This window comes from Bolinopsis microptera, chromosome 9 (genome assembly GCF_026151205.1).
Source record: "Bolinopsis microptera isolate Bmic1 chromosome 9, MBARI_Bmic_1.0, whole genome shotgun sequence".
NCBI classification, from domain to species: Eukaryota; Metazoa; Ctenophora; class Tentaculata; order Lobata; family Bolinopsidae; genus Bolinopsis; species Bolinopsis microptera.
The window spans coordinates 14,123,607-14,144,837 of NC_087080.1; the positions used below are offsets into that span (position 1 = coordinate 14,123,607).

At 37.8% G+C, this 21,231-nt stretch overlaps 1 protein-coding gene across 2 annotated transcripts; it reads left to right on the forward strand.

The window, feature by feature from the left end:
- Window positions 1–2,007: 2,007 nt before the first annotated feature.
- LOC134821037 (kelch-like protein diablo) lies at window positions 2,008–21,196 on the forward strand. 2 transcript variants are annotated; one of them, XM_063831702.1, is made up of 14 exons: window positions 2,219–2,364; window positions 4,158–4,343; window positions 7,262–7,347; window positions 8,940–9,022; window positions 11,575–11,650; window positions 12,259–12,401; window positions 13,050–13,163; window positions 16,708–16,901; window positions 17,165–17,277; window positions 17,658–17,841; window positions 18,775–18,969; window positions 19,123–19,321; window positions 19,963–20,046; window positions 20,667–21,196. In XM_063831702.1, the coding sequence occupies exons 1-14, from the start codon at window positions 2,300–2,302 to the stop codon at window positions 20,784–20,786; spliced, it is 1,842 nt and encodes a 613-aa protein (XP_063687772.1). In that variant the 5' UTR covers window positions 2,219–2,299; the 3' UTR covers window positions 20,787–21,196. The 2 variants fall into 2 exon arrangements, with proteins under 2 accessions (XP_063687774.1, XP_063687772.1); XM_063831704.1 differs by lacking the exon at window positions 19,963–20,046 and having other exon boundaries at window positions 2,008–2,364.
- Window positions 21,197–21,231: the final 35 nt, after the last annotated feature.

The following is a 21,231-nucleotide window of genomic DNA, read 5'->3' on the forward strand; positions in this document are numbered from 1 at the left end:
GAACATGTGCTTACCCTAAAAATGTAAACAAATGTGTTTCACCTCCTCAACCCGCTGAACATGTGCTTACTATTAAAGTAAACAAATGTGTTTCACCTCCCCACCAGTATCCACATCTATAGATGGCACTTTTTAAATATCTTTTCGATCCACCTATTGACCAAGATTTAATGATTTTTACTTCTCTGGTAGTTCTGTTGTTGAACATAATCCGTATAAATTAACAAATGGTGAGATCACCCAATCCTATAGAATTAGAACAACATAAAAGGAGATGAAGTGAGAATTATTTTTAAATAAGGAACACTGGCCCATTTGATCAACCTTATGTGCTAGCTCAAAGCTGGAATTGGAGTTACATACATACATACATACGTGATTTGGGTTCCACAGCTTTGTAGTCGATCGGAACAATCTTACCTAAATCCCAACTCCAACCCTAACCCTAGCCATAACCCCGAAGCTAAACACAACCCTAACCACAACCCTAATAACCTTAACCCAAGTTAAGCCTTAAATTTGGATTTAGGATTGGTATGTTTATGGTCCTCTATGAATCTTCATTTCTGAAGTGTAAGAGAAGTGTATGAGATTTGTTGCTAGTGATAAACTTTAGGTACCCTAGTGTGTGTCACTGTCTCTGCAGTGGAGCGACTTCTTTGTTGGGATCAACGCCGGCTGTTGATTTTAATTTAAAACTCTGCTGTGTCTTTGATCTGGCCCATAGTGCTTCTTAGTGTACAAAGGGCTTGCATCTTGATTTCGTATGTACTAGATGAAAGGAATTCGGTCGGAAGAATTTGAATAATAATGGTTCATTACAGCCTATCTAGTATAGGGCTCACTGTGTTCACTGTTCATGCTCAAGTATTTTGAACAATCGGCGGAGCGCACCCAAGCAAATAACTTAATCTGATTAACAATAGCTAAGTGAGATAGCTTCTGGACTTATTCCGGATTGCATAACTTAATAACTTAATAACTTAATAACTTATGCATTATTAATATTAGTGTCCCCGTATAATATAACTCTTAAAGTTAAATGTTACTTTCATGTCCGCAGAATCATAACTAATTCTCTAAATCCCGCCAGACTCCATCGATCTTTCTACATCTTTCTTAAGATTATTCATAACATTAAATCTTAATTGCAATAACCAAGGCAAAAACTCTTATGTAAATTGGAACCAGCTTACCCTCCTTACCTCAGCGAGTCCTCCTCCCCAAATTATCAGCACTCGGCGACTCTAAGTATTCTGGAAGTTGCGCTCCCTCGTCCAGAGATTTGGGACAATTATCATGTCATAATGCCTTAACAGAGTTAAGCGCTGTTAGACTTACTGTGCAGTGTGCACTAAACGAACATAGATTTATTAAGTTAACCGTTTTAAGTTTCACGCGTACCCATCTAGCGGCACGTTCCAATATGTTTAGTTAATATTTTCCTCCTAAACAGTTTAGGAGGAAAATGTTAACTTAACTGGCCCGTTTCAATAAGTTAGTTAATATTTTCCTCCTAAACTGGCCCGTTTCAATAAGATTTAGTTTAATTAACATTTTCCACTTACCTAGCGTGTTTAGTTAACAGTTTCCACCTCTTGGCTCATAAACACCCACGTAACAGTAAACTTTTCCAACCTAATATCAATCAGAAGATTAAAATTGTTGTGACACTCTCCTATTTGTGCTGGTGGCAGCACACACAAACCTGTGCAATTTGCAAAAATACGGCATTTAATCGTTATTTTTAATCTGAAACGATCTGCAAGGGCCAACTGCCAAGATCTGACATTCAATAGACCATTGATTCCTGATTAACCTCACCACTACCTCGATTCGTTCGGCTCCCTGGATGTCCGCTGTAAGATTTAGATAGAATTAGAAACGCACAGGAAAACTGTCCGAAAATTCAGCTAATCGACATATTACAAAACGCATTTGAGGCCAAGTAAAACCGCTAATACATGTCCACAATCCACATGTTTCCTGTAACACATTATATTACCAGTCTTTTATACTTCTAATACACATTACACGATTTCTGGCCACGTAAACGGAAATTAATACCTTCCTCTCTGTCTTTCTCGCTATAGAGACAGTCGAAACGTGACTTGTCTCAGTTAAGGCAATCCTTGCTGTTCATTTGATCGCTTATTAAGCTTTAGTTATCAGTTAATTAACGAATACAGCAAGATTATTCTTAATTAGCTATAGCGATCAACCTCGAGGAATTATCAGATGTTTTGATACTCAGTCTCTATTTTTCTCTGCTTAGTTTAGAAACTAGAAATTGACCGTGATGGAGATGAACAGTGTTGGAAGTGCACAGCCAACCCTCCGCACTTTGGTTTCATACTCTGGCAGGTACTAAACTTGGGGTGCCCTTTTAGTTTTAATGGAAGGGGGCGACCATTTTAAAATATGGTCGCCCCTACAAGTTCACTTTGATCCATTATTCGTTAGATCATTTTTATGGAAATGTAATGAGTTAGCATGAGTTTTCGTGTGAGATTTTAAAGTAATTAAACATTAGCGCGGCAAATTATCGTTAAAACGCGTGCTAAATGCTAATAACCCCACCCCATAGTCCACGACCATCACTTGGTGTTTCGCATGTAAATTACACAAACCTATGAGTGCAACCCATTGTCCGGGGCCAGATTTGTCTCTTTTGAGCAGCTAGCTCTAGGTATGTTACCCCAGTCCTGGGTAAAATAGATCATGTGCCCTCTCCCCCCTTCGTGTTCCCTCTCCTCCCTCCGCATGTCACTCTTTACTGTGCACAGCTGATTCTGGAGCAGCTAATGATCCATAAACGAGAAAGTCGATTATTCTTTTCTTGAATCTTGAGCTCTGTACCAATTTTGTTATAAGAATTTGTAAGTGATGGCGAAGCGAAGCAGCTATCGCTCGAAAAGGAATGTTGAGAGGTGCGTGTGTAATCTATCACGTGTTAAATCATTCTACATTCAGAACGTTAAGATTCTTTATATACTAATAGTGGTTGAAATACAGTAGAATCGACGTATTTTTGGACAAAATGATTTCCCGACGAAATAAATGTTTCGTTAACATGAAATGCCCGTAGAAATAATTTGGTCTATCTTCTCCTTAGAGTTACAATTTTGGGATATTATTGCCTTCAATTTAAGGCGATGGCTTTGCTGGAAGGCAATGACTTGGCTGTAGGGCTATCCGTCAGAATAACATACAAAACAAGTTAAAGTTAATCACGTGACATTGGGCGTAGAGTGATTAACCATCATTCTCTACCATAATATGTCTACTATCCAGGCAATGTCTTGAAACGCAACATGTTCTTCTCTAATAGCAATTTTATTTGTTGCATAATTTGACTTGTACAATAAAGTGATTACTGATAACTGTTTTCCTATTCCAACAACAAGTTAGTTTCTCAGTTCGTCGGGTAGTTTTTCAGTTCAATATGTGATCGCAAAATAGGGACGGCATTCGACACAATCACTGATTTATCAACACTCAACATTTCAAGAACCAATCCGTGGACCAAGACTTCATTACCAAAGAACATCATAATCAAAATAAATCGCGATTGCGACAATTCATTAAACACGTTGGATCATTATAAAGTTATAACATTATGTTGAGGTTTTGATTGGAGTATGGAAAGATAGATCATTTTGATATTAAATTATCAAGTATAATAACGTTTCGGACGACCGGCAAGATAAATATTAATCGATAAGCAATAAGCATGTTATACTTATAGCTCGGCTGTTTTGCTATTTCGTTTCAGATGCACACCTTAATAATCCAAAATAAAATTCCAAGCTTTTTAAAATTAAAGCAACTTTTTTCTGAAACGTTTTACTACACGGGCCATTAAGTTTATAATTCGTGGATTTTGTTCCAATTTTCGCTACTTCACTCTAAGGCTCAAGCATTTCACATCGCATCAATCTTGAGTACGTGTTACGTTAACTAGCAGGAACCCGTCTAACTCGAGTTTTATTAATTGTGCGTGCTTTATTAATTGAAATCGAAGCGAACGAAAGTTCAAGTAAGGAGAAACTTCAACTTCAAGTAAAGTGAAACTCCAAGTAAAGCGAAACTCCGAGTAAAGTGAAACTCCGAGTAAAGCATGAAAATAACAATATTTTCACACCAAATCACCGCAGTACGACCAGTGTGACGGAGATAAAACACGACATGTACGCCGAGCACCTCCTCAACAATCTCCACGGAGACAGGTCCATGGAGACCTGTGACGTCATCATTAAGACCAAGGAGAACACGAGTATATTCGCTCACTCCGCAATACTCCGTCCTACTAACATTTACTTTAGGAAAAACCTCGACTTTAGGTCAGTGGAACTGTTTTATCTTCTAGATTTTTATCTGTTTTAAGACTGCGACAAATAGGCCTCTTTCTTGTGCTTAAAAACAAAAACTTCCTCCATAATTTAATGTGTTATAAGACAAAACAATCAGGGGCGTGCCCAGGGGGGCGATGGAGGCGGTCGCCGCCCCCTTTTTGAAATGTTGACCTATAATTTTTTGTCGAAAATTGCTTTTTATAGCAAAAAAATATTTTTATAAAAAATTTTATAAAAATTTTCACAAAAAAAATTAAACGTCATCAAACACAAGTATTACTTTTTAAACATATCTACTAATTTCGAACTAATTGAATAAGGCCGTTACACATGCCTTGTGCATACATTTTCCATGGGATTGCTGCCCTAATTCTAGGTAGCCACTCCTTCATGGTTTGGTGGGGATCGATGAGGCTCGTGACCCATGAGGCTCGAGATCCAATGAATCCAAAGAAATGGAAACACATTAAGAAACAGTTCAAGCTTAAAAGAGTCAAGAGATTAGTCATTAGTGATTAGAGAGAGGCAGATTAATATGGGAGCTAAAGTATCTACTTTGATCTAGTATCTTCATGTACAATGTTAGATGCCTGATGATATCCACTTGGCATCTAGGCTGATAAAGTTCAGAAATTTCTAATGACCAAGTGTGTATCAACTGCTTTGAACCTTCTGTAATGATATCCTTAATCCTATTGGCTTAGCATATAATTCTATAATTCAGTCAAAAAATTTTCCGGGGGCTGCGCCCCCGGGCCCCTGCCGCCGCTCGCTTTCCTCGCGGCGGTAGCCTCGGAGCCTACCCCTTTCAACAATCCTGTGCACGCCCCTGAAAAAATCTTGGGCCCATTTGCCAGTTGTATCCTATATATTGCTATTATATTCCTAATCGCCATTAGGAACATTGATAAACTTTCTCATTTTCGATTTGCGACAAATGACCTCTGAATCACTTAACATATTGAGCTTGCAGACACCTTTGACACTTGACAGCCATAGTACATACTACAGACAATTACAATCACACAATAAACCATCTAGTCCAGTCATTTACGGACATTTTTGGGTTAGTACCTGCAAATTTTCAGATACCCACGAAACTTTGCACAGACCTTCCCAAAGGTATGATAAAACGATTTTCGGTTGGAGACATTTTTTTTACTTTGGGCAAAACCCAGGAGGGCCACGCCCATCTGACCCAATAACGTAACTGACCCCTTGCTTCTGAAGGTCGTAGAGACTTCAAAATAGGCTTAAACGAAGCCGCATATGCATGTTTATATAAGAGTTATTGATCAACACATTGCCTAAAATCCTTACTTTTCGAGAAATTCGCCAAAAACCATTTTGGGCGTGGCGCTGAGCCGATTTTACTAACTTTTGATAGGATTGTGATAGAGTCTTTGGATAGAGTGCAAAAGAACCGCAATTGGCATATTTATATATGACTTACGAAGAAACATATGCCTTAAAGTGCTTACTTTTTCAGTTATTGGCGAAAAACTGATTTTCGGTTCCAGAAATCATGCAAAAATATGGGTATGTGGTACATTGGGCTATGAAGGCCTTAGAGATTTTTGAATGAGTGCAAATTGTGCAGAATGGCCATGTTTATATACAACTTATGAAGCAACATGCACCCTTAAATGCTTACTTTTCGAGTTATTTGGGGGAAAAACAGAGAAAATTTGCACAAAATAGAGCAAAATTGGTTATATCAGCCATTTTTGCCTCCCGTTCTATGTTAATAACTCGAAAAGTAAGCATTTTAGGGTGCATGTTGCTTCATAAGTTGTATATAAACATGGCCATTCTGCACAATGTGCACTTATTCAAAAATCTCTAAGGCCTTCATAGCCCAATTTACCACATACCCATATTTTTGCATGATTTCTGGAACCGAAAATCAGTTTTTCGCCAATAACTGAAAAAGTAAGCACTTTAAGGCATATGTTTCTTCGTAAGTCATATATAAATATGCCAATTGCAGTTCTTTTGCACTCTATCCAAAGACTCTATCACAATCCTATCAAAAGTTAGTAAAATCGGCTCAGCGCCACGCCCAAAATGGTTTTTGGCGAATTTCTCGAAAAGTAAGGATTTTAGGCAATGTGTTGATCAATAACTCTTATATAAACATGCATATGCGGCTTCGTTTAAGCCTATTTTGAAGTCTCTACGACCTTCAGAAGCAAGGGGTCAGTTACGTTATTGGGTCAATATGGGCGTGGCCCTCCTGGGTTTTGCCCAAAATAAAAAAAATGTCTCCAACCGAAAATCGTTTATTCATACCTTTGGGAAGGTCTGTGCAAAGTTTCGTGGGTATCTGAAAATTTGCAGGCACATGTCCATAAATGACTGGACTAATCTGCATTTTGCATTATGCTATAATATGTAGGATCGATGCGACGTATAATTACAAATGGTAATTACAAAATGATAATTACAAAATGATAATTACAAAATGGTAATTACTGACTAAAACAGTGCTGCTTATAAAGTTCTTCTACAATCATGCTACTAAGCAAGTTGGAAATCGATTACGACATTTGTATTAGACAACAGATTGGACAAGTGCTCATTGTGCTCTTTGATACCTGAGAAAATGTGGCAACTTAGCCGACCTGTGTTTAATATTCATTATTAATATGCATATTTAGGGATATGCTGGAAAGAATCTAGAGTTGTAGGTTTATAACCTACCAGGACGCGCGCCGAGTTGGACTCGTCGACGGTCCTAATATATGGAACAAATATTTTACGAGTATCACCCGTTAAATCTAGAGCTGTCTCAAAATCGTTTCGCAAGTACTATTAGGAGGTCTTAATAACAATTTAACCATGTCACATAATCCAGCTGAACAACTGAACTACAACTTAAAGTCTTAACTTAATCTTCCCCCCAGATTGTGCAAAGCTGGTCGGTACACTATTGACCTATCTCACCTCTCAGCTACTGCACTCCAGGACATCATTGACTATCTGTACACTGGTAAGTAGACTAGACATCCAGATAAGGGGGGGTATTTTAGTTGCAGACTGAAGAAAACTCAAATGTGCACCATCTTTGATCCTCCCACATTTCATCTCAAGAAGTTTCACCCCCAAATAGTCGCCGGAAACGTAACTTAGTAACTCACTCTATAACCCTACTACCATGACAGTGACCCCCTGGTATAGCACCCTGGTATAGCACCTTGGTATAGCACCCTGGTATAGCACCTTGGTACAGATATACAGCCCCTGCAAGTCAGATCGCACATCTCAAATCATTTTATGTTACGGAGTTTCATATTAACAAGAAGCGATGTAACAAAGTCAATATATTGTATGTGGCCGTGGGGTGGCAAGTCCTCATTCATCGCAGCCCGCTAGTTTAACTGCCTCTCAATATCATGGGTCCAGGAACAAAAGCAGGCCCAATTAAGCTCGTCAGCAGCTCAGGTTGTTCATTGGCCTTTGTATTCTCCGATACTGCATCTTTAACATGTAACTGTTGAGACATGCTCACAGCTTTATAACCGTACCCCGAACAAGCACTCCGGCACAAGGCCCAATATGCACAAGCTCAATATGTTGATTAATTTAATCTGAACCGCGCTGGAGAACACGTGGTTTATCTGACCAATCGTAAAATCAGTCCCATTTTTAGTGCACCAGTTGTTCCTGTGTTCTGGTTCGGCTTGAACACCCCTTGTAACTAAGAATTAATCATCAAGCTTTCGTATCGGTAAAACGCTCTGCTTGATCATATTAGTAGCTCTTAACATGTCTTTCTGTCGAATGGGGGCTTCACACTCAGGACAATATAAAGTTTGTGTGACATTTCGCAGAGTATCGAAAATATCGGAAACATTTTCGTCCTTTCGAACTCAAAATCTAATTTTGTTGTTGAAAATGGTAACATTTCGCAAAATTTATGACATTTTAATTGTGTTTTTTGATGTTGGTTGCGAAACATGGCCCACAGTAATTATCCCCCATCTCTACCTCGCGGGCAATTCATCAGACTCTCAGCACGATATGTTGCATGTTCATCAGACTCTCAGCACGATATGTTGCATGTTCATCAGACTCTCAGCACGATATGTTGCATGTTCATCAGACTCTCAGTACGATATGTTGCATGTTCATCAGACTCTCAGCACGATATGTTGCATGTTCATCAGACTCTCAGCACGATATGTTGCATGTTCATCAGACTCTCAGCACGATATGTTGCATGTTCATCAGACTCTCAGCACGATATGTTGCATGTTCATCAGACTCTCAGCACGATATGTTGCATGTTCATTGCCGGCTTTTCGTAACATTCAATATGGTTAAGGGGTTAATTAAATGCGTGGATGGTTTTTATTGTGACGGTTCACTAGTCCCGATAATATTTTCCTTCGAGTAGTTATCTTAATCGTTACGCGAACAACTACCTAAAGATGTCACACTTCACAGGCTGGCACATTTTACGGCTTCTACAGTCGATAAACCTAATGTACAGCTGTATAGATTTAATATTATGCTTTTCTATTTAAACTTTTAGGAGAATAACCAAACGCAATTTTAAATTATACAATAACTCTATTCTAGGACAGTTTAACATTGTGAACAAGAAGTTTCTGTCCATGGTACTTACTCTCAAGGAGCTGGAAATGGAAGAAATCATAGACCAGGTAGGGAATTACAATATCCTCATTATAATATCCACATTAGTTTTATGATTCTTTGTTCCCATTATTTAAATTCTCAATCTTTCCATTTTTAATCTTTCTCGAATGTTCCGGAATATTCTCGATGATCTGCCATCAAGACGGTGGTAATCGCACTCGGAAATTGTTGAATTATAAACATGTTGAATGTGGTGGATCTAAGAAAGCATGATTAAGTCTGTACGTTATGGCCTCTCCTACCCACTTTTTCTCGGAGCTTATGGCCTGCTCAAGCATGTAGGTTGAATGTCGTACTCCCGGTTTATGACCTGATCAAGCATGTAGGTTGAATATCGTACTCCCGGTTTATGACCTGGTCGTATTCACCAACCGTAATGGGTGTTACTTTTCTCCCAGTTCCTGAGTAACTAACTATGTAAAGGATGGGCCATATTATACACAATGACCAGAGTAGCAGGAATTCAGGAATTGGAGGTGTGACAAACAGTTGCTAACTTTAGTACATGTGCTAACTTTAGCACACTTGTAATGGAGCTCGAGATTACGTTATTTCTGGCTAAACCAGTAGATTAGATTTGATATCTATGTATTTAGACAGATTGGTAGAGGATGTTTAAATATATTGTTAAGTTGCTGACGCAGATGGCAGAAATAAAATGAATATTATACAGAATTCAATATATTTAGTGCATTTCCTAAATCCAATAATTCATGATTAACTTAAAGCATTATTCTATCACAGTATTTTTACGCCTCCAGTTTTAAAAACATTTCCGTTATTCATATTGACAATTTTAATAAGTTAGTGCTGATAATGATATAATGATTGATGGGTAGATACTATCAGACATTCCAGACCACAGGATCATTTAAAGGGAATACCCAAGGATGAGAACCGCTAGTATAGTATAGGTTCCTAAGGATGACCGGTTATTATGTTAAAATGATGTCTATATATAGACATACTCTATATATATACAGGGTGGGCCAAAAGTCAGTACCCATACGTTGGCCTTTATAGCTCAGTCACTGAGTGCCCAATTTAAATACTTCCTTCTGGTATGACTTAGTACCACCACTGGTTCGAGGAATTTGTCAACTCGAAAAATATTTGCGTTCATTTTCATCAAATGGAGGTTCATTTTCACATTTATTTGATAGTTTTGATAGTCGGATCAAGCTAAATGTTATTGAATTGTGTTTGGCCATTCGAATTACGTTTGTCCTGAAAGAATTAGAACTGTAGCTTCTCAGATGACCGAGATATGAAGCATAACGAGTTTATTCATTACGTGTGATCAGGTGATTGGTTTACCTAATCACGTGATCAGGTGACCCCGTTAACTACCCCGTTAAACATTATGGGAATTGTTAAGGGTGCCCAATTAAGGTGTCGTGTCACGGTGTCACATAATCACCCAGTCAATTTTGTTAACGAGATACAGAAAATGCTTGATAACTTCGTCATTTCTAATCCGTTTTGCCTCATGTTTTCAGATCATATGCAACATTTGATAATCTACCGTCTCTGGAAAAATCAGGCGTTCAGCATGTTCAGAGAAAACAATATAGGTGTTTTAATATTGAATGGGCGTGGTCTAAAATATTCGAATTTTCAAATTTTGACGACGGAATCCTCGAACCAGTAAGTACAGTGTGCCATCTGCAAAGCAAAAGCTCTCAAATATAAAACATGGAGGAGCTATTAAGGCCAACGTATGGGTACTGACTTTTGGCCCACCCTGTATATAGAGTCATTAGTGGCTTCGCTTGATACTGACGCTAACACCGTTTTTGAGAGTATATTGTTTATTGAATGTGCGTATCTGTGCTCACTTTAGGACATGTTGGGTGGGCTTATTCTCTGTACAGATGTTGTTGACAGTGGGCATGGGTCATAACTTTGCCTTTCGTGCCAGATATTATACTGCAGCCTTATTTTAAAGTTAATTGTTGTACTATCTGATGAAAGTTTTAAGTTAAATCACCATTATCTCCGAAATAACAGAATATTCTGGACCTTTTAAAACTTCACCAACTTCAATTTCGTGCTACCTGGATATAAGCTCACGAACACAAATGTGTTAGCAACATGAAAATTGGAGACTGTCATGATCAAATACACACAACACGTGATATCCTCCGTGATCATCCTGCAGATATCACACCATATAACTCCAACAACGTGACACACACCATATTATGTAACAGAAACTTTATGATTTCTTTTTCTCAACGTCAACACGTTGACTGTAACTCCCCAAACGGGTGGTATACTTCAACCTGGTCTATGTTTCATTATCTAGAGCTGCTTATATGTTTGTTTCGTTTACTAGTGCACCTACTACCGGAATACCCTTGTTGTGAGTTGTAGCTTACCGATCATTCGAGAATATTCGAGAACATTCGAGAGAGTTTGACGGTGGATCATTCGAGAATATTCGAGAACATTCGAGAGAGTTTGTCGGTGGATCACGTGAAAGTTGAAGATGAGTAGCTGTTTTTGTTTTCGTAACACAGTGAACAGTGTTAACTCTCGTTTGGTCTCCGAACAGTGTATGGAGAAGCTGAAGACGTCTCTGAGTGATAAGAATGTGTTTGATATCCTGGAACAGTCCACTGGGGATATCGGTATGCTTTCTTTTTATTCCTTTTTTTTCTGTGTTTCAGTTCGGAATTTTTATTTAGTAATTCATTTAGTAAATTTGTTCAGAAAATTTATTTAGAAAATGTATTTAGAACATGCTTTTAGTAAATTTGGATTTATATGTCTTTGGTGGTCTTGAAAAATACTGAGCATTTACGATGTTACCAACCAAGGGCTTCTTTCAAGGATGGCGGGAAAATTTTCTCTTTGAAACTAAAACGCTCTGTAAAATTAGAGGACCTCTTTAAATGTTGAAATTTTGCCTTCAAAAGGAGATTTTAACAGATTTTAACAGGCTGGATCCGTTTTAAATTGTATTATGTCTCCTAACTGTTAGAGCAGAGCAAGTTTATATTATTCTAGAAGAAGAATACTCTCAAATTGAGGGTCTCAATCCTCTATATAATGTTTTCTTTAATTGAACAAAAGAATTTTCAAAGAGCTGCATTTGTCCTACAAAGGAGTCCACCATTTAACACACTATTTAACCATACTATTATGCCTTCCCAAATGCACGGTAACTCAATATAACGGGTATAAAACATGCTGTTAGTCGACTGGATCTGATTCTAACGACTAAAACCTACCTCAGGGGTACTGAACTCAGTGGCTATGACCTACATAGAGGACAACTTCAAGACACTTTACAAAAACGACAGGATCTTAAGGTTGAACTGGGAGAGTTTCCACAAGATACTGTCCAGTGACCGTCTCAACGTTGAGAATGAGGATAAGGTAATTAGAATTTTTTTAATTTTCTGTATCGAGTTTTAAATTTTACCTGATCAGCTTCTAGTTTTAGTGTCCTTGTATAATGGTAGCTGATATCATTGTCGTTTCTCGTCTCACAACATGCTTGTAGCTCCTCCTACTCGGTGTCCACTGAAATTTGTATTTTGTTTGGATTATGGTTTTAAAGGTTGTGTGGTATTATTATCTCTATTATTTAACGGCACTTATTTACTACACGGCACTTACTATACGGCACTCACTATACGGAACGTACTTACTATACTTAGCTCACCATCTTTCCCAATCTATTGCCGATCAAATAATCCCCAATCCATCAGTATTCACAGTAACCCCACCAATAACTGTGTGCTAGTGACCCCACCCCAGCAACTCTTAACGGTATATAACCCCATGTCTCGCCAGGTCTATCAGTTAGCATTAGCGTGGGTAGCTAAGGTATATAACCCCATGTCTCGCCAGGTCTATCAGTTAGCATTAGCGTGGGTAGCTAAGGTATATAACCCCATGTCTCGCCAGGTCTACCAGTTAGCATTAGCGTGGGTAGCTAAGGTATATAACCCCATGTCTCGCCAGGTCTATCAGTTAGCATTAGCGTGGGTAGCTAAGGTATATAACCCCATGTCTCGCCAGGTCTATCAGTTAGCATTAGCGTGGGTAGCTAAGGATGACATTGGAAGAAAACCTCACGTTACCGAGATCTGCTCAAAAATACGGATCCCCTTCATGACAGACTACGGACTACAGGTTCGCTCTTCTAACCTGCAGTTACTTTTTCATTTTTTAGATATCATTGAGCATATAATAATAAGCAGTGATACAACGTATCTCGGGATGATCCGTAGAGTCTCGACTAGTTTCGGCTTACCGCCATCAACAGGATCGATGAATCATCTCAAATTATTTGTTATTATATAGTAGTGTTGAAAGTATTAAAACTTACTTTTTCATAACTTTCTAGTAGTTCAAGTTACTTTTGGTCACTTTTTATTTACTCTTGAAACCTGATTTGTTTTAAGTTATTTTTGTTAGCTGAACAGTACATTTTTACTGTTTTGAAGTGTTAAGTTTCTAATATATGGTTGAGTTACTCTCAACCCCCTTATAGTCCCTAGTGTGGTTTGAAGCCTCATAACTTTAATGGCTAGTGTAACTTTCATTAGTGATTAGAACACAAAATTCGTTGTGAGTACAGCACATTCTTCATTTATTACGAGCTGCATAGCATGGTGTTTGTAATAGTAAATAATATTCGCATATTGCGTGTGCAAAGAGTCGTTAGCAATTATCATTCCACCAGTTATTAATTGTAATTATACCATATGGACACGTTCATTGAAGTTTGAGGATATTGGTAAATATTAGTGACCCTACTGAATGGCACGATGATGTAAAATGTGTCACACTATGAAACTATATAAACCCTCTAACCCTAAGATAATCGTTTCATCCTCTAGATAAAGTTTGTCGCATAACGATATCTTTATCAGACGATAAGATATCGCTAAAATGCGGCCGGCAGTGAGTTGTAAACTTTGTCACACTATAAAAACGTGACGGAGTTTATATGGACCCCTTGTTGCCGTGTTTGACAAAATTTTCGAATTTCCAATTCATAGAATGGCTGTATATGACTATTATCTACATATTTAGCGACTTTTTTTCTTAAATGGTAGCACCATGTAAACTCCGTCACACATTTAAGAAATTTATATGAGGGATGTTTATGACATCCTGACAAGAAATGCCGAATAGTCTAACATTATTTTGTGAGCTGAATGTGTTTGGAATTGTTCACATATTTCATTGTTATAGGCAAATACAAATACAGAAGGCAGAAATAGGTAAATTTAGTCACATAAATTTGTATGATATCTCAACATGTGTGAAATTGAGTAAATATTAGTATACCAACTTAAACACCCTATATTACGTACTATGGATCAATTAACAATATTTCAACCATACGCCGGTCATATAAATTATTATATGGCAGTGATATGTTAACATTGGATAAATTTCAACACCTAAACAGGGTAAAAATTTGTAAATTTCGTCACAAAAAAAATGTTATAACTTTATTTGCTCCGTGTTGGCAAAATAACTAATTTATCGACATATTGATGGTGATAAAGTAACAGTATATAATACTAATTGAGGTATGATTCTTCAAAATAGGGGCAAGAAATGTAAATTTCGTCACATCAGCCATTGCATTAGTTAGATATATTTTCTTTCATATCAAATGCCCTTATTATAGTCGGAATGGATTTATACAGGAAATATAGAAACCCATGCCCATTTTTCATCACATTGAAATTATACTGTTGGGGCAGGAAAAGTAAATTTCGTCACATTTCGGTAAATTAGTGATATCAAACTCAGCATTGTTAAACTTGGGTTCTGATTTTCTGAAAAATAACCTACCAATAATTCCTGGAAGAATATCGAATTCTAATCGGGGTATGGTTCTTCAAAATAGGGTCAAGAAATGTAAATTTTGACACATACGTCATTGTAAAATTTAGATATACACTTTCTTTCACATCAACAGTCCTAATTATAGTTTGAAATGATTAATTCAGAGATAAGGAAATATAGAAACCCATGCCCATCTTTCATCACATTGAAATTATACTATTGGGGCAGGAAAAGTGAATTTCGTCACATTTCGGTAACTTAGTAAAATTAAACTCAGAATTGTTAAACTCGAGTTCTGATTTGCTGAATAATAACCTACTGATAATTCCTGGAAGAATATTGAATTCTAATCGAGGCATGTTTCTTCAAAATAGGGTCAAGAAATGTAAATTTCGTCACATCAGCCATTGCATTAGATAGATTTTCTTTCATATCAACTGCCCTTATTATTATTGTGACAATTTTTACATCAACTGCCCTTAACTTGAATCAGCTCTATCCGTGCATCGTCCTTATTATATACAGTTTTCCCGCCTTCCAATACAAACCAAAATCAGATATAAATGATTTCGGCAATTCACCCAAAATTTTAAATTCCATATAATGTGACAGAATTTACATCATTTCCCAATAAGTGCATGTATTTGCTAACTTTTCAAAACAACATATTTTAGGGCTATGATTGGTAAAAAAAACCATCAAATAATGAGTTGAAAGGGTTTTGAGGACACCTCACAGTAGAAAAGAGGTATCGTATTCTGAGTGTGACAAAGTTTACGAAATATTGCCTTAAAACCGTTCGATACCTGCCCTTTAGCCAAATGTTGTATCATAATTGTTAGAATGACCTAATCTACTATATTATTTTAAACAAAAAATGCTAATTGGGCAGCTATGGTTAACACAGTCACAAAAATGTGACATTTTTTACATTATAGTGCCTAAAAACAATAAATTGTATTTCTGAGCCGTGTATATGGAAGTATGGTTCACGTGGCTAATGTCCAGAACTTCTGAACACGCTATTTTTTGGTTTACCAATATCCTTAAACTTCAACATGAACGTGTCCATTTACGATTTCGTATCATTTTGTGACGATGTTTACATCAACTGCCCTATACTTCAATCAACTGTATCCGTGTATCGTCCTCATATAGAGTTTTCCCGCCTTCCAAACCAAAATCAGATATAAATGATTTCGGAAATTCACCCAGAATTTCAAATTCCATATAATGTGACAGAATTTACATCATTTCCCGATAGCCAAGCGCATGTATTTGTTAACTTTTCAAAACAACATATTTTAGGGCTATGATTGGCAGAAGAACTATCAAATAATGAGTTGAAAGGGTTTTGAGGACACCTCACAGTAGAAAATAGGTCTCGTATTCTGAGTGTGACAAAGTTTACGAAATGTTGCCTTAAAGCCGTTCGATCACTGCCCTTTAGGCCTACATTGTATCATAATTGTTAGATTGACCTAATCTACTATATTTAAGACCAAAAAATGCTAATTGGGCAGCTATGGTAAACAATGTCACAAAAATGTGACATTTTTTACATAATAGTGCCTTAAAGCAATACATTTTATTTTTGAGCAGTGCATATGGGAGTATGGGTCACGTGGCTAATGTTCAGAACTTATGAACACGCTAGATTAATATATGTTAAAATTAAACCACTATCGTCAAAAACGCTTTTTTAGAAATTTACCAATTTCCTCAAACTTCAATGAACGTGTCCATATAATAGCGGTGATGTGTTAAACAACGTGTCATTAACCGGAAATCCTGGATAATGTACGGGGGATGATTTGTGAGTGGGGGATTGTTACAAAAACCGTGTAAAAAAAACATTTTCTCCTTGCAGAACATGGTGTGTAACAAGAACATCCTGACGAGTAACGAGGAGTTTTACAATAATATAGAGACGTTGCTAGGCAACCCTGCAGCGTTGCAGGTCCCCTTTTATCAGAGGGTCAATGATAAGATGGGGAAAATATTCGTGTTTGGGGGGTATCTGAACAGATCCCACATTACTACCACTATGGAGGTTTACAACAGGTATATAGCAAGTACACTTAGGTATATAGCCAGTACATTTAGGTACTATAGCAAGATATGGTCTGAGTAGTAGTACTCACTTCTAATATTTAAATATCCATCATTATCATTAGTCCCCTGACTATTAGTCGCACTTCCACATTTTATAGCTTACTTTTACAACAACAGTTTAAATACAAAATAAAACCAAATTGCTGGTAACCATAGTAACTAGTAACCATATTGCTGGTAACACAAAACATGAACCTGTTCTCATTGTCCAGGCGTACAGGAGCATGGGAAACAATAGAGGAGATGAACATGACAAGTACACCACCCAGTATCTACTCGGCAACCATGACTTCTGTTGCTGTTGATAATAAGATCTACATCGCAGGTATATTGTTACTTCATGGAGTTACATTATAATGTTACGTTACTTCATGGAGTTACATTATGATTTTATAATGTTACGTTACTTCATGGAGAGTTACATTATAATGTTACGTTATAACGCCTATCGTAGTGATAACGTGGAGACAGTATTTTTTGCGGTACCATGACATTGTCATGGCAACAGTTAAACATTGTTATGGTTACTATAAGTATGACAATGGTGGGAGAGTTCCAACCCTATTTTACCCATTATCCATATCTACATTTTAGTTTACGTTTTTCTCACAAAATGACCATATTTGGGATTAAATCCTTATCTTAAAACCTACCTACAGTAAAACTTTGTCACGACAACAATATAACCGTGACACACTATCCCAGGGGGACAAAGTGACAGCGGCACGAGGTTGGATACCACCTTTGTATTTGACGGTATTCTCTCCATCTGGGCCAGTCTTCAGGAGATGCCGACTGTAAGAGTGAAGAGCGCTGCTGCTCGCTTTGGCAACTTCTTGTACGTCAGTGGGGGACAGAAGGATAGGCATACCATGAACGAAGTTATCAGGTAATGTGAAGTGCGATGTATATCATGTATATGCTGTATTAATGTAATGTATTCTGAGGGATGCGGCGGTGACTTATCTTGAATAACTTTAACAACAACTTGGTAGACGCAATTACTGGTCGTGTTTAATTCTCCTCAGACGCTATACATAATTAAGCGTCTGACGGAACTTAAGACGAAAAGTTTGTGTAATTAACGCTTACATCAAATTTACCTCCACCAATGACTACAACATTGACTAATTTGTGATTTCTAGGAATAATGTTTGGTCATTGCATCCTTGATCCCCCCCTTTTGAGCACGCGGAATAGGGTGAGGTTGTGAAGTTGGTCAAGTGCTAATAAAAGTGCTGACACGCCAACCTCTAATAATCGTTAATACCTTGACAGGGCTCTATCGTTCCATGTTAAAAATCAAGCAGCTACTGTGTACTGGTAGTAATATGTAGTTTATGACCAAAACTGTGTTAAAATCAGAATTACTGTTGAAAGCTGAACGACCGTTTCAAGTCACAACGTATCACGTGATCTATAGTAGTATAGTGTATAGTGTATAGTGTGTAGTGTATAGTGTATGGAGTTGAGTCCATTACTTTAAACTTACCCTTGGCACTAAACCACTAAACCATATATTCCAGTTTAAACCTCCCATTCCCCCATGCACGAATAAAACGCCAAGATCCAACCCCCCCCCCCCCCCCCCCCATGTTAAACAACTTACAGCAGTGCAGGAACCTGCCCCCCCCCCCCTCCCCCCACATGTTAAACAATTTACAGCAGTGCAGGAACCTGGCCAGCAGACTCAAAATGCAGACAGCTGACAGACAAAGTCCTCCTTATAATCATAAAGCCTGTCTGTTTCACGTTCATAGACTATCTCTAAGTAATATTACCTAACCACAATCCAGCTGCAAATAACATCCCCCACACTCAGGTTGAACATACACCGGGATTTGTGGGAGACAGTGAACCCCATGATCCACGCTCGACACAGCCACGGAATGGTAACAGCCGGACAGAAGATATTCGCGGTCGGAGGGGACAGTGGAACAGGACCGGTAGCAACTGCAGAGGTGTTTGATAAGGGTACGGGGCAGTGGAGCGAGATTGCTAGTATGAGCAATGCCAGGTAGGGATAGTACTGAGTGCAAACCAAAGGACTATGGATCCAATTTTCCAACATTTTCTTAATCTGTTGGTAAGAACTACGGTTTGAGACCTCTTGTACCGAATTAATTTCTAAATTCCAATCGGTTAACACGCCTAAATCTCCTACCCTCAGGTTTGGATGTCAGCTGGTGGCGATCAAGTCTCAAGTGTACGTGACCGGCGGGTGGAACGGCCGGAGAGCACTGCACGAGTGTGAGAAGTATAACGAGGAGAACGATAGTTGGGGTTACATCAGTCCTATGGCTACGAGGAGATACGGTCACATGGCTGTCTCCTTCGGTAGCAAAATATATGTTCTCGGCGGTCAACAGGTAACGTTCAAACTAACCTACAGTAAGACTTTATTACTGACTAACGTATTAATTCCGTGATTAGTGTACACCAATATCCCTTATATATTTAATTATTTAGCAATCAATGACTGATTCCATTGCACGATCGAGTCCGAGAGAATTAATATACATATTAGCTGCATGGTATTGTGATTGATTTGAATATATTGTTATTTCCTCCAAGCTTGATAACTAAAATTAAAATGAAAAACTTCGAACAACGTGAATGATTTATAAACATAAAGAACTTTGAAGCAAATGCTATCCTCTAACCTTTGAATGTTGTTCATCACGTCAAATGCGAGGTGGCGATATTGTTGTTCATCTTGGTTCCGTAACTGTTAGAAGAGTCACCAAACACCAATATAAGAATTCAGAAACCGTCAAACCCGCGAGATAAATTGGTTTTATCAGGCTGACGATGTGAATTAATACACTAACAATAAAAACCATTTTATGTCGCAATTTCAACACAAAGCACAATAACTTTACTAAAATTTTTAATTGAGAGCAAATATAAAATTTAGGGGAAGACAAGAAATACTTTAAATGAATATGAACTAAATAAGACTAAGAGCCTCTTGAAATCCCTGTCTAAACTGAAACACAATTCCGCCTAGTCTGGTCCGTGGACTGCCATAACAGGGGCAGGGGCAAGGAAAATGAGTACCCACCAAGGTCCAGGCATGGGCAAACCTCTGAATGTAAGTATATGTACCAGCGTTTTAAACTGAACTGGACTACTGGTCCTTCTTCAACTACGAGCCAGTGCCTGAAAAACTTGGAGTGAAACTTTAAACTTGTTGTCTTGAATCATGGATTATATTCTTAAACATGTACATTGTTAAAACTCTTTTATGATTATTTTACGGGTTTGATGGCAGATATGCTGTATTGATTCGTTAAGCAATCATCATACTGCAGTAGACCAAATCTTTGTTTCAGTGAACTAATCATCGAACAACATCAATACAAATACAAATACAATATACATTAATACATTATACACTGTGTATAATGTACTTCACAATTCTTCACAACACACGAACCTACCTTTCTAAAACATTGAAGCACTTATTAAGCACATTTAGTACTGAGTTCTTGCATTTAAGTTTGAGAAATTGGAACGCTTTGAGCTGCCAGGCAATTGTTTATTGTTTCGTCTTTGCCAAACAAACCTATTACGATAATTACAAAACTTCTGCAAATCATATGGATATTGTGCTATTTCTGGTATAAAGAGTGCTGACATTACATTTCTGGTATAAAGAGTGCTGACATTAAATTCCTGGTATGGCTAAATGCTGACATTAATGTATCGCAGGTGCAACATGAGGACGCTATCGCAAGTGTGGAGTACTACGACGCTGTAGAGAACGTCTGGACAAGAGCACCAGATATGGGCAATGCCCGGGCGTGGGCGGCTGTAGGAGCCGTCATGTGAGATGTGGTGTTCGGTGGAAGAGGAGTGGGTCACCAGTAGGGCCCGGAAATGGCACTTCATCAGTTGAAAGACCAGGCGCTTTTTCGTTGACATTCGAGAGAGAAATCACCAAAATTGCGCATTTGAATTCTTTGTTCTTCAACTTCTTGTCTTTACGTTCAATTTTTGAGATTTTGATGCAAAGAACTCTCGAAGAATACAGAGTTGTCTATCTTACTCTTCATGATCAGAACTGATAAAATTGAGATTTTCTTACCGTTTTATTTTGTGTTACTTATATTTATATTTTATTAATTGTGTATCTGAGCTATCGGATGGAATTCTGGCAAGCTGTTTAAAATAATACTTTGTGTTGAAATTGTTTTAGATCTTCTGATTGCACTTTCTGAAAACAACTTTTAATTGTCAAAGACATATCTAATTGTTAATAAAACCTAATAACTGA